The 17463-nt window shown below is 43.0% G+C and overlaps 1 protein-coding gene across 19 annotated transcripts in view; it reads right to left on the bottom strand.

Moving 5' to 3' along the window:
* Positions 1–17463, bottom strand: part of LOC129816327 (bromodomain adjacent to zinc finger domain protein 2B-like) — an 85534-nt gene that overhangs the window by 35349 nt on the left and 32722 nt on the right. For all 19 annotated transcript variants that reach the window (XM_055870664.1, XM_055870665.1, XM_055870676.1 and 16 more), the window contains exon 3: positions 2080–2265. In XM_055870664.1, coding sequence (XP_055726639.1) covers positions 2080–2263 — 184 coding nt within the window. In that variant the 5' untranslated portion in view covers positions 2264–2265. The remainder of the gene's footprint in view (positions 1–2079; positions 2266–17463) is intronic.

Below are 17463 nucleotides of genomic sequence, written 5' to 3'. Positions count from 1 at the left end.
TGAAATGACTTTAATATTCACACAGTCTATGTCCGTGTTGGCGAGACGAGCCACGTTGTCCTCTCTCACAGTCAGATATAGAGAGTCCCGAAGTAGCATATTTCATGGAAACTCAATTAGTGCCACAGCCATGCAAAGAAGCCTGTGCATGCTGTTCGAACAGGCAGTACCATGTGCGAGGTGATGGGCATGAATCAAAAACATGACTGAACACATTTCCTCATAACATTACTAAATCCCTCAAAGAAATAAAAAAAACTCAACCTAAGTCTTAAAATAAAATGGACAATTTATTTTAATAATTCAAAATCAAAATATTATTAGCCCGTTTATAATGACAAAGACTAAACAAAAAAGCTCAACTCTTTATATGCACATATTACTGGTTATAGTTGGCCGAAATTGCATGGCTACTTTGCAATATTTGGCCAAAATTGACCTAACATATCTCCAAAAACTATAACGTGGGGGTCTTGTAACGCTCCATTACGGATCCCTCTTCTCACGTTATGCATTCTACATTGAAGCATTTATGGTCTGCCACTGGGTTTGTGGCTGGTCTATAAACCCACCTTCCAAGCAGCTCGCTTACAATTTACAGCATGTGATTTCAGCTTTCCCATTAAAAAAATTAAAATAAAATACATTTCACACACACAACCATACAAATGAAAGTGCCTAATACAGATAATGGTAACTATAAATTGAGAATTGTCATCTCCACATTAGCTGCAGGTAATTCCTGTCATTTTATTTCCCTAACATTTTAGTATTGTTAAGATAGTAACTGATGTATGCCTAAATTATGTGGAGATATGTTAGTTAGGAATACACACAAGTTTGCCATGAAAATGCTAAATATTAAAGTGAGTTCAGTTACTTGCCTGTCAACTCAAATCAACCAACATATACTTTTTGATTGCATCTGTGACCTTAAAAGAACTGTACCGATTAATTCCCTTATCATCATCCATTTCACTGCCAGATAAACCTCGAGTTCAGATTTTCAATCAAGCCCGTCAGTGGAACAACGTATGAGCTTAAAGACAAATTTTCCAATCCATTATCGATTCAAAGCACTATGAAATGAAACACCCTTTTCCCCATTTCAACCTAAACAGGTTAGTAATCTCCGAAGCCGATTGAGAATTTGTAGCTAAAAATTGCATCGCAACAATCTGAAAAGTACTACGTGAGATAACTGTAATTGAATGAATGAATACCATAAGTATAGCATGCAAGTGTAATTCAATCACTTAGAAAGTGTGACCAACACAGGAGACGTAATATCTTTACTTTGCTTTCCAAAGTGTGTGTGTGTGTGTGGGGGGGGGGGGGGGGGGATCTCTCAAAAGAACTCAATTCGCTTTATTCTCAGAACCGCAACGTGACTTCAGAGGTGCCACTGTGCCTTCGACATTTAATTCCAGCTTTACGTCCAAAATTGCTTATTTGGAGGAATCTCTAATGGCTTCTTCATTGTAACAGCATGAGAGAAACACACATTTTTGGCAATTCTTCTCATGAAAGAGAAGAAAAAAAAGTTTAAAAAATCAGTTTGTGAGAAATTTACATTTCATTTTCTGGTCAGAGTAATCTGACTGTTTATGCATCACCGTTGCTCGCCGCATAATGGCTTTGACCACAATTAGTATTCAGAGAAAATATATTAAAGGCAGTGGCAGCAGCACTCTCTGGGGTGACTGACAGACCCGTCAAATCACGACTGAACTGGAGATTGTAAAGAGAAATCCAAGAGGGTGCGCAACATTCTTAAACAGAGAGGGTTTTTAATTGTCGGCATTCATTAATTCAACATGTTTTTTTATTTCTACCCAAACAGTCAGGAAATAAAAAGTGAGAGACTGGCTAGAAGACGATGCTTTTCTTAATGATCCCTCATAACTAACACTCAGGAATGCTCTGTCCTTGTTTCATTTGCAGTCGGAAAATAATCAAATATAACCAGCATCAAAAATATTTGTATTGTGTTTATTTTTGCAAACAGTGTGTTTGCATGTGATGTGATTCATCTGTGCATCAGTGTGTGTGTCTGCGACAGAGAGAGTCTGTACGTACCACAGGTGGTGAGAGGGGAGCCCAGGGTGGCAGGGCTGGGGGTGAGACTGCACTTGAGGGAGGGCGTCTTGGCCAAGACAGGGGCAGGGGCTGGGGAGTAGACGGCGGAGGAGACAGTGGAGGAGGTGATGTGCAGGGAGGACGGGGCTGACGATGGGGAGGCCAGCCGCTCTCCAGACTCCATATCTGTCAAACACAATCCAATCAACACACTTACAAAAGGCAAGGGAAGAAAAGAGTAGGGGGGGAACTAAAAACAGGCACTCCCACCACACTGAGACTCCCGCCCTCGCAACATGTGAATTACCCCCTGAACAATATCTCTGCTTAGCAAAGGCCACTGGCATGAGAATATCCTAAACGTACCCGCTGAGGCTTTCACTGAGGCAACAAGGAAAATATGGAGAAGTATTTTATCACATATTACAGACACACACCACGTGTACGTGCGCACGCAGGGGAGAGAGAGCGAGAGAGAGCGAGCGAGAGAGAGCGAGCGAGAGAGAGCGAGCGAGAGCGAGCGAGAGCGAAAGAGAGCGAGAGAGAGCGAGAGAGAGCGAGAGCGAGAGAGAGCGAGAGCGAGAGAGAGCGAGAGAGCGAGAGAGAGAGAGCGAGAGCGAGAGCGAGAGCGAGAGAGAGAGCCCTCCTGAGTTTACAGGAGTGTTCACAGCTCATTTATACGAGACGTAAAAATTGGTGCCACTCAAGACTTGATTGTTAACTCGAATGTTAAACCTTTAACATGGACGGTATTCACAGGAATCGTTGAAGTCATTCACAGCTCACGATGCAGCAGACTTTCCTCTAAGTTCTACAGTTAAAACACTGGTGGCTCCATTCCAAATCTTCTCCTACGGTTAGATTTGAAGAGAGCTCTCATGAAGCCATCTCTACCAATCCCCATGTTGACACAGACCTCAGTAGCGCTGCCCAGCATCCAAATGAAGACGTAGACAGGCCGATTCTTTAGAAGTAGTCTTTCCTGATTTCATCACCACCCTAAATATCCCAGCTTGTAGAGTATTTATGCCACTGGAAAAAAATCCCCCTTTTAACACGCGCTTCCAGATTGTACTTTACAGTCTTAGCTTCTTTGTTATTGTATCATTACACATAAACAATTTTCTATATCTCCCCCGGTGACTGTCCTCTGCAGCGGGGGCAGCTAGGCCTGCTGGTGATTACATCTGGGAGACAAAGCTATCCGCTGAATATCAAGTAACGTCCCTCACCGCCTCCACAACACTGATGAGACGACACAAATGACATGAAAGCTACAGCCGGGCGCCACTGGGAAAACCACGCTGCAGTGTGTGTTCGTGTGTGTCCATATTCTAAATCAAAAGCCTTAAATCATAAAGAAACAAATCTTGCATACCTATTATTTAAGATAGTACTTTTTTATTCCTGAACTGCATGAAGACTGAACAAACCAACAAATGCATTTTAATATAAAACGGGGCAGAAGGTAGGCTAAATGATCAAATTAAATATTAAATGCTCTGAATGAGAAAATACTAGATTGTATTTAAATAGAAGTATGACTTACACATTTAACACACACACGCACACACACACTTAATCTTTCATAAATGTCTGCCCACTTCTCCATTATATTGTGAAACGTTGCAGAAATGATTTCCTCTTGGGCAATATTCATTTGTGCAGCACAAGACAACGGACGTGTGTCTCAGGGGCTTCACTCTGTCAACAGAAAAACAGTCTCCAGAAATAATCACAGAAACGGGTGTTTCCTTAAAAACAATCCCACAAACCTCATTACTTACTAAACATAACATTTGAGGGAATTGAAATCAAAATATGAGAAACAGTCTAATGCACGACGACATTTTCTGCGTTTAAGAGGCCAATCTTTCCTTAAATGATATTAGAATGGGATTAGCGGGTAGAATTAATTGATTTTATTAGGTGATTAACGTGCGTGTCACAGGGCTGCTGGTATTGCGGCTGCTATAGAACCACCTCCACGTGAGCAGCTACATTCATTTGACTTGGGAGTGTGTATGTGCAACCCATCTTGAGCCCCTGACAGCATGCCAGACATGGCAGTACACACGACACACAGATTCCTAACATCAGGCAGCAGATCCCATAGAAGTAGCCATCTATGCTAATGTGAGGAAATGATTTCCAGGAGAAATGGCTCTGTCTGAATCAAAGACACGTTCTGCAGATATCACCACTCGCACAATGCAGCTGCCTGCCTGGGGTGCCTGCCATGCCGCCAGTAAAAAGTAATGCCCCTTCCGTCAGACAAATTGATGTGCTTGTAAAACAGACCCTTTGTTTTTCTTTAGGAAAACAAAAGTGCATGTCCTGCACACCTCCAAATGCCACTGATCACTGAAATGACATGACATCAGTAGGCCTGGTGTTTACAGTGGGAAATGCCATGACATCAGTAGGCCTGGTGTTTACAGTGGGAAATGACATGACATCAGTAGGCCTGGTGTTTACAGTGGGAAATGACATGACATCAGTAGGCCTGGTGTTTACAGTGGGAAATGACATGACATCAGTAGGCCTGGTGTTTACAGTGGGAAATGACATGACATCAGTAGGCCTGGTGTTTACAGTGGGAAATGCCATGACATCAGTAGGCCTGGTGTTTACAGTGGGAAATGACATGACATCAGTAGGCCTGGTGTTTACAGTGGGAAATGCCATGAGATCAGTAGGCCTGGTGTTTACAGTGGGAAATGCCATGACATCAGTAGGCCTGGTGTTTACAGTGGGAAATGCCATGAGATCAGTAGGCCTGGTGTTTACAGTGGGAAATGCCATGACATCAGTAGGCCTGGTGTTTACAGTGGGAAATGCCATGAGATCAGTAGGCCTGGTGTTTACAGTGGGAAATGCCATGACATCAGTAGGCCTGGTGTTTACAGTGGGAAATGACATGAGATCAGTAGGCCTGGTGTTTACAGTGGGAAATGCCATGACATCAGTAGGCCTGGTGTTTACAGTGGGAAATGACATGTCTATGCTCCCTGTGACCGTGGGTGTGTGTACGTGTGGGTTGTCTTCCTTTCCTCCCAGTGTAGCCAGATTGGTCGGTGTGTCAGTGCGTTGTCCGTTTTACCATCCTCCACCCCAGCGTAACAGATGGCCGATGCCAACAGTGATAAACCCGCTAGAGTCATCAGCATGGATCAGCAGTATTCAGACTGCCGACGGATCGAGCGACAGACACAACGTCTTCTCCGGCTAATGGAAAGTGCGGGGCTGCTAGAGATCGCGAGGCGGAGAGAGGAAGCGTAGAATACAGAATGCCCTGACCCCATTCAAAGTCAGCTAGACAGCTGCAGCATGCTACCTCACTACACTACTAGCCTCTCACTGACTGCTCTCATCATGAACTTGGATTACGGCTCAAGTGGCACCTTATTCCCTATGCAGTGAACTACTTTTGACCAGGGCCCTGGTCAAGAGTAGTGCAATATATAGAGAATAGGGTGCCATTTTGCACAAACACCGTCTGTTTGCTGTATGCCTGTTCCACTCTAATTACAGCCCTGCTGTCTGTCACACCTCAAACACTACACACACACACAAATAATAGGTGAAATAAACCATATGTAATGGAGAAATAGGCCTAACACGCCTGTCCATTAATATGGCAAATGATAACCGTGGCCGGTGGATACATCGCATTAATTCTCTCTGACCCTAATGGCGTGATGATTAGCTGCAGCCGCAGACATTGTTTTGTGCGACTCCTGAAGCGTGAGCAGTGTTGGTTGCCAGGTGACACAGGCAGCTTCTTTTTACCTACACAAATCACCAGTGGTGTCCACCGCGCCCGCTAAAAACAATTAAGGAGGTTTTTGCTACACTGGACAAATAGCCGGGCCACTCGGTTTAGCCAGTGTGATTTGCGGCACAGAGGGATGGAAGGGGATGTAAACAGGCAGAAGAGGATGAACCAACCTGCTCAGCGGGCGACCGTGACAGAGAAAATAAATAAAAAAATTGGACAAACACTTTCACCACCCACCTCACTCCCAATCCCCTCTGAGTTCACCCAGCGGAAATGGAGGGCCCAAACGAAGTGCATTATTTCTGGCAGTTTTTTGTTGCATGTCTGCCTGCCCGTGAGGAGAGGTGCTCCCCGTGGGGGCTGGTTAATACAGAGGAAGAGGGTCAAAAATGGAAAGTGTCTGAGATCAGTGTGGCTGGTAACATCCACAGTTCAGCTGAAAATATCAGGAAAGCTCCCCAGAGCATCAAACATCATGGCAGAGAGACAGACAGACCTCAATTCTGCCTGCCTGTCTGTGGCTGTCTGCGGCTGTCCTTTTGGCACTGACGCCCACTGCCTACCTGAACAGTGATGAAGTGCTCTGTTTGCCTCGGCCCCGGTCATCTAATGGGGGAAACTTTCGATTGGGACACATCTGACGTTGGAGCGAGAGGCACGATGCGCTATGATGAAAGTAATGAGGCAACTTTAAAAAGAGCACCTCTCTCTCTGTCTCGCCTACCCCCAAACTCTGATAACTAACTTGTCCAATCATTATCAAAAACGGGCCTCTTCATATTTTGGCGAGGGTGGTGATAGGCTGACAGAGCTGCGAGGATGTAACCGGGGGGGAAGAAAACACACGACATGTTGCACTGGGAACGTTCCAATGCTTCAGCACAGGGCAGTCTGGTTTAACCATTCATATCAGGCAGTGTGCTTGTAGTGGGCGCCTTGTTTACACCACAATGCTGCGAGACAAAGAACACCCATGCGTTCCTTTGGGTTTTGGTCCAAGATGCAGGCTATGCTGTTCGTAATGACAGGGACTTAGCATTACACTTGGTACTATTTATATGAAAATAAGTCCAAAATGTTAATATCATCCAATTTATGAAATTGTAAGCCAATACAGTAAGCTCGTTTATAGAGGACATATTGACAAACCAGTTGTAACTTTTTTAAATTTTTACTATTGAATGTCAAGCCCTGCATTACTCCGAAGGGAAAGGAAGTACAACAAGTTAGTACTAATTGAGTTCTGGGTGGCAGATGGCAGTGTAGTGTTCGTTCAAATGGACAGCGTCCTTCAGCCTTTCAGACCACTTTGGCTTTGTAACCGGGGGTGTCCGTCCCCTGCTGCCCTGATCCAACGAAACACCTCGTCCAGTACAACAACCTCTGTCGGTCTGTCCGTCTGTCTGCCACAGCTAGGCTACATGATGTTTAGTCCTTTACAGCCCAAGCTGTAATCACATTTTTGACCTAGTATGCAAGGGCAGACGTATCATCCCACTCCACACGGCAGATCCATCTGTGTTCATAACGCTGGGATAATAATCCATTTGTGTTCATAAGAATGACCCACAAAACACAAAAAGGCAGGGTGTTCGGTCATCATCATTCCTCCGGGCGCTTACATATTTTAGGAGAGGAGACCTTCACGCCAAAGAGTCATTCTGTACGCATCGACTGCCGGAAAACACATATCGAACGCCACCGTGAACAAATGATGAAGGGGTGGTTTGGGAGGCAAATGAACTCTGATAAATGATGTGGAAGTTTAGTGTGACAACTGTTGAAAGAAAACACATTTGTCCATGGCGGCGGCGTTAGCGAGCTAGCGGGGTTCCGAGTGCAGTGGAGCTAGAGGAGGTAGATCCATTTGGAGTGGTCCAGGGGCGGAACGTACAGCACGCAGAGGTCCACAAACAGGAATGCCACGTGTTCCATGCAGACTGACATCCATCACACAACACATTCCTGAGCCTGCTGCCTTTTCTGGCCCGTCACCACCAAGCCATCAAATATGGATCCCTGGTCCTGCACATTTTAATTAGACACCGACAGAGGAGGGAGCGAGGAAGGAGAAAGGCAGGCGTTCATCAGTTGATCTGCTGTTGCTAACCATTGAGGCAGGTTGACACCAGACTAAGTAGGCCAGTAGGCTAAGTCTCAGGTTGGTGCCTACAAACACACTTACGAAGGGGCCCCATTTGAAGAGCACTAATACGCACCGGTGTTAGAGTCAAACAAGACCATACTTTTCCCAACGTTGAATTCTGTGATGAAAAATGATATGTGCGTTACAAAGAAATTTGACAATTGCACTACTGCTTCTTTAGGGTTTCAATAGAATGACATGAAAGTGAACTCGGACAGTCTAAAAGGCCCTTAGTTGACTAAAATGTTGTATTCTATACACATTTGAAGATGAACAAGTTAATGTGTTTGATAAGATTAAAGATTCTTTCAGGGGACCCCATTTAAATTTTTGTGGACCCCACATGGGTCCCGGACCCCAAGTTTGGGAACCACTGTACTACTAACCTCTCGCACTGCTTGCTTAAATTTTTTATTGAAAAAAACTATGCAAGTCAGTTATGAACAAATTCCTATTTACAATGACGTCCTACCCGGGGAACGTTCAGGGGCAGAACGACAGATTTTTACCTTGTCAGCTCGGGGATTCAGTCTAGCAACCTTCGGTTACTGGCCCAACGCTCTAACCACTAGGCTACCTGCCGCCCCTAAATGCTTCCTCTCGCTCTGTGTATCGCCTTTGCTTCCTTTACTGCAGCCTGACTCACCACTGTCTGTCTCACTACTCTCTGTAAAGAAAAGGTATTTTGTTATGAGAAAGTATAGTAGCTCATCTTTTGATTATAGCTAGCTTAATTTCAGTCAACTGCTCCTGCTGAGGTCAGGCTCCGTTCAATGTTAGCTTCTAACTTTATCCTTCTAGCCAGCTAGTTATAACTGGCTACCTGGCTAATAGCCAGAGCCCTTGAGCTACCGTGCTAGCTAGACATCCGACTGAAATATCAGCGACTATTTACTAGTTGTACACTCATTCTCCGAGAAGCAGGTGGGGTTTTGTTTGGGGACTGTCTGTTGATACGGCAGGAGTTGAGGGATTTAAAACAAAATCCTACTGTTAAGCGGCATCTTTCTGCCACTTGCCACTGTAGGTCTGGCTGAGGTAGTTTGTTTCACCTCTCAACCTATGTCGTGGGCGGAGTTTCCCATTGGACAGAGTGGTGAATGAATGTGCTGCTAACAAGGCAAATCCGGGGGAGCAAACGAACATAACGAGCATACATGAATCATTCATGATTCCATTCGTTCAGAGGTAGGCGCGATTAAAACTCAGATGAAAAGCCTTCTGAGCATTGATCAGCCCTGGGAACACAATAAGTGGGTATACGATAACTAACCAAATTAAAAAAGGTGAGTAAACGCTATTTCACAAATGTAAAAAAAGGTGTGTATACCGCGTTTATGTGCGTTTACCCTCCACAACATCCCTGGTTGGGTCTGTGAAAAGCAAAACCCATTCATAAACATCAACATCAGCATTTTAACTATCAAATGTGACGTTTGGCGGTGACTAATCAGTCAGTTCTGTACCTGCCTGGCTGAGTGACAGTGTGGGTGAAATGAGCAGGCTCGCCTGGCAACCAGAGCATCAAACGTGAGGAAATACAACTCTGTAGTCTGCCTGGAAATGAATTCGGAAGACCAATAAATTGTTCTAAGATTTTTCCTATTAACATACCTATTTGATAATTTTCTGTTCTCTCATTTTAATGTACTTTTCAAGTACCAACTAGTGAGAAATGTCTGATTTTAAAAGGTATTCCAGTACTTGAACTTCAGAGTGCCAAAATCAAGTACTTTAAGCACTTTGTGCGAACCCTGGAATATAGGCTACCTTCTTTTCCATGGTACCTTCCAGGTGATTCCTCCCACATTACAACTGCTTTCGTGTGACTTCTTAAAATGGATGTATATGTGGTGGCAGGTAGCCTAGCAGTTAAGAGCATTGAGCCAGTAACCGAAAGCTCCGAAAGGTTGCTGGGCCAACTAGGTGAACAAAATCTGCCGATGTGCCCTTGAGCAAGGCCCTTAAACCGAATTGCTCCAGTAAGTCGCTCTGGATAAATGACTAAAATGTAACTATGTTTAGAGAGGCCCATTACAACAGAAGCTGTTCATGGGGATGGTGCATATCCCAAATGCAGGGAGGAGAGAGCATGATGGCAACTGGCAAGCCAATGCTTGTTAGAGATAATCACAGTGTTATTACTGTACATTACATCAATTCCCCATCTCTTCTTTACTTCTAAACCATTTGCTCAACTGTTCCTCTCCCCAGGCTAAGTCACAATGATTATTTGTTGCTGATAAGGGAGAAATGAGAAAATAAGAGTCTAAATGACGGCCATGGTGCAACAGTGTTAATGTTCAAGTTCTGTTTAATCAAAAGTAGGAAATGGTACTATGGTGCCGATACACCCTGTGAAGCGATGAGCCTGACATTGTAGCTTGAAGTACAGAATGTGTTTAAGATACAATAAGTGTAATGGGCCTCTCTAAATATAGTTACATTTTAGTCATTTATCCAGAGCGACTTACTGGAGCAATTCGGTTTAAGGGCCTTGCTCAAGGGCACATCGGCAGACTAGGCCAACTAGGCCTATAAACTATTAATCTAAACGGATTTCTTTCAATCTACATAGTATTCATAGTCACAGAGAAAGAGATGGAGAGAGAGAAAGAGAAGGCAAAGGCAATAAAACCCCAGGGAGAGAGAGAGAGAGGGAGGGAGGGAGGGAATGTGTGTGAGGGAGCGAGAGCAAGGGAGATAGAGAGAGAGAGAAGGCAAAGGGAAGAAAAATGACAGGAGGAGAGAAAGACCTTCATCAGTGGTCTCTGATTGGAGCCTTTTCCAGTCATGATGTGCATAATGCAGATGACACGCATGTGAGGCAAGACAAAAAGCAAATGGCTACTGCTTTCAGCCTGGAAAAATGAGGGCCTCTAAAAGCAACAGCCTAATTAATGCGCCATTGTCACCCAAGATGCTGCTCCATCTTTACAGAGCCTGAGGAAAATGCTTTACAAATTAAGCTACACCGAGGCCTCACATTTTGTTAGATAAACATACCGGTAAACACATTTCCTGTGCTGCATTACATCAAATGTTAAGTGACCATATTAGACCTATTGATAGGCTACTCAAAACTGTGTAGCTCTCCCAACTGCAATTTTATTGAGCAAAAAAACACTTTTTTTCTTAGCGAAAAAAAATATTGTAGTGTGGACTTGTCTATTAGATTTTCAAAACCAAAAATGTGTTACAACAACCAAAGTATTGGCATTCTAGTCATAAAAATGGTGGAAAAAACTACTGGCAAAAAAAAGAACAACAAAAAATTCACTTTCCTTTACGAAAATAATATTTCCCAGCTCCAACCAAGTGTTTATGTCAGGGATAAAAATGAAGTGCGTCTCAGGAAAACAACATTTGCATACAGCTTTAACGTGCGACTTCAATTATCCACACAAAGCAAAAAGGTGTTAACACATTTGCACCACGACTCATATTCAGAAATACATTCAGCATTTAAAAACCGTCCGTGTAATATTATGGGGGAGGAGAGTGTATATTTTAACAGGAGAGAAGAGGCTTGAATATAAATAGAACGCAATCACATTACAGGGGAGGAGACAGAGATACAAATTAAACATGAGACTAGGCTGCTGGTGCAAAGGTTATCCTTCCTTCTACACCGCTGAATAAAACACGTCAGACCCAAGGGAATTTTCCCTCTGCTAATTCTACTGTAATACAGGAACGACATCTTCACTGGCAATATCCCATTAGGTAGAACAACGGTTTAATACATTAAAGGCAAGTTAGAAAATTACTTTATTTTGAAAGTACATCGATATTACTAATTCCACGTTATTTGTAATCAAGTGGTTTCCAGATTAGGCCCTAGTTCTGCCAATAGGCTAGGCAGTAGTTTATGCCCATATCAGCTTTGGCAATGGTGTAGCTCCTTAGGTTGTGAGGTCACGTCTGACACGTTGCTACTTTCACAAGCTAACAATAGCCTACAACTGCCAGAAACAAAATGGGAGACAAAGTCCAAAGATCCTACCGGGCTTTTGGGAAAGACGGCGCAATGTCACTGACCTTCATGCTCCGGTATGACAAAATAAAACAACATCTCATCGCTATTTACAGTTGAAGTTGGAAGTTTACATACACTTAGGTTGGAGTCATTAAAACTCATTGTTAACAAACTATAGTTTTAGCAAGTCGTACATCTACTTTGTACATGACAAGTCATTTTTCCAACAATTGTTTACAGACAGTATATTTCACTTAATCACAATTCCAGTGGGGCAGATGTTTACATACATTAAGTTGACTGTGCCTTTAAACAGCTTGGAACAGCTTGAAAATGATATCATGGCTTTAGAAGCTTCTGATAGGCTAATTGACATAATTTGAGTCAATTGGCGATGTACCTGTGGATGTATTTCAAGGCCCACCTTCAAACTCAGTGCCTCTTTGCTTGACATCATGAGGAAATCAAAAGAAATCAGCCAAGAATCGCAAACCTCCACAGGTCTGGTTCATCCAGGAGGAGACGCGTTCTGTCTCCTAGAGATGAACGTACTTTTGTGCGAAAAGTGCAAATCAATCCCAAAACCACAGAAAAGGACCTTGTGAAAATGTTGGAGGAAATAGGTACAAAAGTATCTATATCCACAGTAAAACGAGTCCTATATCGACATAATCTGAAAGGCCGCTCAGCAAGGAAGAAGCCACTGCTCCAAAACTGCAATAAAAAAGCCAGACTACGGTTTGCAACTGCACATGGGGACAAAGAGTGTACTTTTTGGAGAAATGTCCTCTGGTCTGATGAAACAAAAATAGAACTGTTTGGCCATAATGACCATCGTTATGTTTGAAGGAAAAGGGGAGAGGCTTGCAATCCATGGCAGCATCATGTTGTGGGGGTGCTTTGCTGCAGGAGGGACTGGTGCACTTCACAAAATAGATAGCATCATGAGGATGGAAAATTATGTGGATATATTGACGCAACATCTCAAGACATCAACAGTCAGGAAGTTAAAGCTTGGTCGCAAATGGGTATTCCAAATGGTCAATGACCCCAAGCATACTTCCAAAGTTGTGGCAAAATGGCTTAAGGACAACAAAGTCAAGGTATTGGAGTGGCCATCACAAAGCTCTGACCTCAATCCTATAGAAAATGTGTGTGCAGAACTGAAAAAGCCTGTGCACGCAAGGAGGCCTACAAAACCTGACTCAGTTACACCAGCTCTGTCAGGAGGAATGGGCCAAAATTCACCGTGTGCCCTTGCATACCAAATTGTGGGAAGCTTGTAGAAGGCTTCCCGAAACGTTTGACCCAAGTTAAACAATTTAAAGGCAATGCTACCAAATACTAATTGAGTGTATGTAAACTTCTGACCCACTGGGAATGTGATGAAAGAAATCATTTTCTCAAATATTATTCTGACATTTCACATTCTTAAAATAAAGTGGTGATCCTAACTGACCTAAAACAGGGATTTTTTACTGGGATTAAATGTCAGGAATTGTGAAAAACTGAGTTTAAATGTATTTGGCTAAGGTGTATGTAAACTTCCGACTTCAACTGTATGTACGTACGGAGGGAATGAGAGGGGCAACAAACACCGTTTATGCCAGTTCTCTGAACTTGTCAGGTGCTGGGGCTGAGAGACAAGGCGGGCCAGGATCAAGGTAAACACCAGAGGAAGCCAGGAGCATACACTGTAAATCTCCTATCAGCTGCACTATACATGGGTATGCGTCCCAAATGGCACCCTAAGCCCTAATGGCACCCTACTCTATTCCCTATGGGCCCTGGTCAAAAGTAGTGCACTAAAAAGGAAATAGGGTGCCATTTGGGACGAGCCCAGGGAGTGGGCTGCCCGATGAAGCAATAAAAAAAAAAACTGATCCGCAGCAAAGCATCCCGGACAGAGCATTCGTCACTCACGCCCTCCATATATCCAGTGGTACGGTCAAAAGGAGAAGGGTGGGGACCAGAAATACTGGGAGGCAATAATACACAATCAACCACTGAAGCGATACGTTCAGTTCACCTCGATGCTAATGTGTGTCAATCTGACTGGGCTGTCGGAGCCTTACACAGCGTGTTACAACTATGACTAAACCGAAAAAGTAGAGTTGATCAAGTTGATCTGTGGCATAAACGGAACCTTCAATAGAGGTACATGTCACGTCATGCACTCATTGCTCAGAGAAAACAGGTGATATGTAGGACACGCCCATTTCCTAAGACCGTATAAGGTTTAGTCTATTCCTCAGCTTTCTTTTGGAATAGGGAAGTTTTCTCCTCTCCTCTTCTGTCACCAATCAGTATGGGGAAAACACAGGATTAAGATTCCAAATCCTGAAACCAAATTCTTGTCCCACAGTGAGACCGGAGAGGCCCTAGAAATTCCAGATAAGACGGAGCATGATTAAGATAACATGGGCGGCAGCAGCGAAGTCGGGACAAGGAGAGGCCAGCAGCCCCATCACATTCTTCTAGCGCAACAGGGAGTTCCACACTCAGGGAGACACTGGCTCGCCCAAGGCCGCCTAACACAACATCCAACTATACGAGGTGCTAACTGGTGGAGAACTGAGGCCTTGGTTTTGTGAACTTTGTGTCCTACGATGCCAAAAACCTAAGGCTACAGTATCAAGGATGGTAGAAACGATCAGGAATGAGAAGGAGGGTTTAGCAGGGTGAATCAGACAGAGAGCTGTTTCAAGGATGGCAGACATGGAGGGCTGGTGTGTAGAATGCTGTGGCTGGGTGGCTTGTTTCAGTGGTGCAGGCTGGTAATTTGAGAGGCATGGAGGCACTCAGTGAACCTGCAGCAGAACAGAGCAGAGCCATGGTCCTTGCTTCGGCACAATGGGAAGAAAGGAACCCTGGCTCGTCACAGCACACAACGACAACCCCCCACTCATCTCCAGCACACCGGCCATTCACCTTAATCTGTCAATCAACCTCACAGCACTATCTCCACGTGGAAGTAGCTTTTCACACTATAGCTACACACAAAGCAAATAAAAACTCTGAAGAAGCTAACCAAGCCAAAAGCATAGGCTTATTGCCTTACCGAATCCTAAGGGAGAAATAAAAACGTCAAGAATAACCAAAAAATATGACATCAAAAGATATCTGAAAATGAGAGAAAGAAAAAATAATACAATTTGAGAAGCCACATGCGGTTTTTCTTCTAAAAACTGGGTGTTGTTGGTCAGCTGACAGACAGTTTCTCACACGGCCATCTTTAAGCCAGTCATGCGGGAAATAAGGCACACATCTCAAGACACACAGCCGAGGAAACAGTCTCCGAAGGTGACTGCATTGTCATTTCTGCTCTCCATTTTAAAGATATTATCGCCCTTGATTAGCATAATCTAATCACTTTTGTGAATTGACTTCTAATTACCAGGAGCACATCTTCCCAAAATTAACCCTTGCGAAGCACACAGCCCGTTGTTCTTTTTACTAATACAAAACTGACAGCGCATTTTTTTTAAAGCTAACACTACAAACAACGGATAGAGAAAAAAAATGTATTTCAATGAAATGGAATAGCTATTCTGTATGCCCATTAAAATCTAGCCTACTGTGTTGTGCTTTCCCTACTGTGTCAGTTAAGAGTCTAATATAATCACTTAGCCCTTTCACTGATGGGAATGCAAAGACTGCATGTTGCTCATTATAAAAACGTCTTTCAAGCTGCTTTCTGCATTTTGGAAATTGGTTTAGCCTTCATCTCAACATGCTGCCTAGGCCTATATCATAAATTAAACTCCAGCAATATAGATAGGCCTACCTAGAAAAGAAAACGTGCTTAGCATTAGGCTAGCAATATCTTTAAAGTTGCTTCTATGAATCATCTCCACAACACACACACACACACACACACACACCACTCAACAATATTGTATGTAATTATGAAAGAGAACTCTCATTTCAACCAATATGCCTCTTTGGTCTTTTAGTCATGAGAAATCATTTATGTATCATTTCTCTTTTTGAGTGTTGCAGAAATAGCGAGTAATTATCTTGAAGCATATAACCCTGCGTAACCTTAAACTAAACACATTTCCTTAATGTGAGAAATGTGCATTTATAATCAAGCGGGTAACACTCCAGAGAGCTGTCTGTATCAACAGAAACGGACCAGAAAAATACCTTGCACAGGAATATTTAATCCCTGCATGAATAGAACAGCCTTAAAGAATACACAGTCTGATTTGATAGAGCTTGATTAGAATAAAACGCAAATCGCACGGAAAACTGATCATTACACCTTCTGTAGGCGATCCTTTCAGAACCTTGAATAAAATACATGCGGGTCTGTGAAAGCGCAGTCAGTAGTCCTCCATTCCTACTTGCAGTACAATCCATTACAGCAGAGTATAAAACGGAAATAAAATCACACATGCAACTTTGTTGCGTTGTACTAATAAGTGTAGACAGCAACAGATGGATAAACAAGCAGATACAATTCTCGCCAAACATCTGAATGGTGTTGCCCAACTGATCTTTCTGATTGGTCACGCCTCAGCCTGTTATCTTGCATCGGGTCAAAGAAATCAAAAGGGAGAAGACTAATAGACAATACAACTTGGATGCTCAATAAATATGCTAGTGTAGCGACTATTACCACTGTTTTTCATTCCGGAGGAATTCAATTAGAAAAAAAGTGGTATGTGTCCTTATGATGTTTGTGGACAAAAGTCACACAACGAAGCAATTTGTATTCAGCTGTGATGAATAAAAATGGTGTGTTTCACATTTGGCCTGATTTCTATTTTGTATGGGAGACACTTAAATCCCAACCCCAGGTTAGCCGGGGGCTTGCCCAGGGCTAAGTGTAAATGACAATTTAGAAGCCGTGAACATCGCAATGTGAACATCTAAAGCGTCTCAGAGCAGACATTACCGTTTAAGTAAACACAAAAAAAGTAGCCCAAGTATCCCTATACAGCTGGAAGGAGTCAAGGCAAGAGTCAAGGCTTTAACGATGTGCAAATAACAGAACATTAAGCAAATGGGAAATCATGCATTGTGTTCTTGGTGACAGTTTAAATATCTGGATGTAAAGAGGTTTTTTGAAGTGAAGTTTTTCAATTCGAAATTAACCACCACACTAGTACAACAATCCCATGAACTTCAGGATGATCAAATCAAACCTTTACCACAGATATTACCTCCATCACCACACCAATTAGGCTGTGAATTGGCATTCAATATTAAATAGCCCCAAAATAAACTATTCACACCCCTTGACTTATTCCACATTTTGTTGTGTTACAAAGTGGGACTAAAATGGATTTAATTGACATGTTTTTGTCAATGATATACACAAAATACTCTAATATCAAAGTGGAAGAAAATGTAACATTTCTAAAAAAAAATCTATGAAAAATTAAACACTAATATATCTTGAATAGATAAGTATTCAATCTAGGATTTTGCCTGTGTTTAGCTCAATTCTATTTATTTTTTATCCTGAAA

Source organism: Salvelinus fontinalis, chromosome 19, assembly GCF_029448725.1.
Source record: "Salvelinus fontinalis isolate EN_2023a chromosome 19, ASM2944872v1, whole genome shotgun sequence".
Lineage (NCBI taxonomy): Eukaryota > Metazoa > Chordata > Actinopteri > Salmoniformes > Salmonidae > Salvelinus > Salvelinus fontinalis.
The sequence above is the reverse complement of the archived record's forward strand: the minus strand, read 5'-3'. Positions and strand labels throughout refer to the sequence as shown.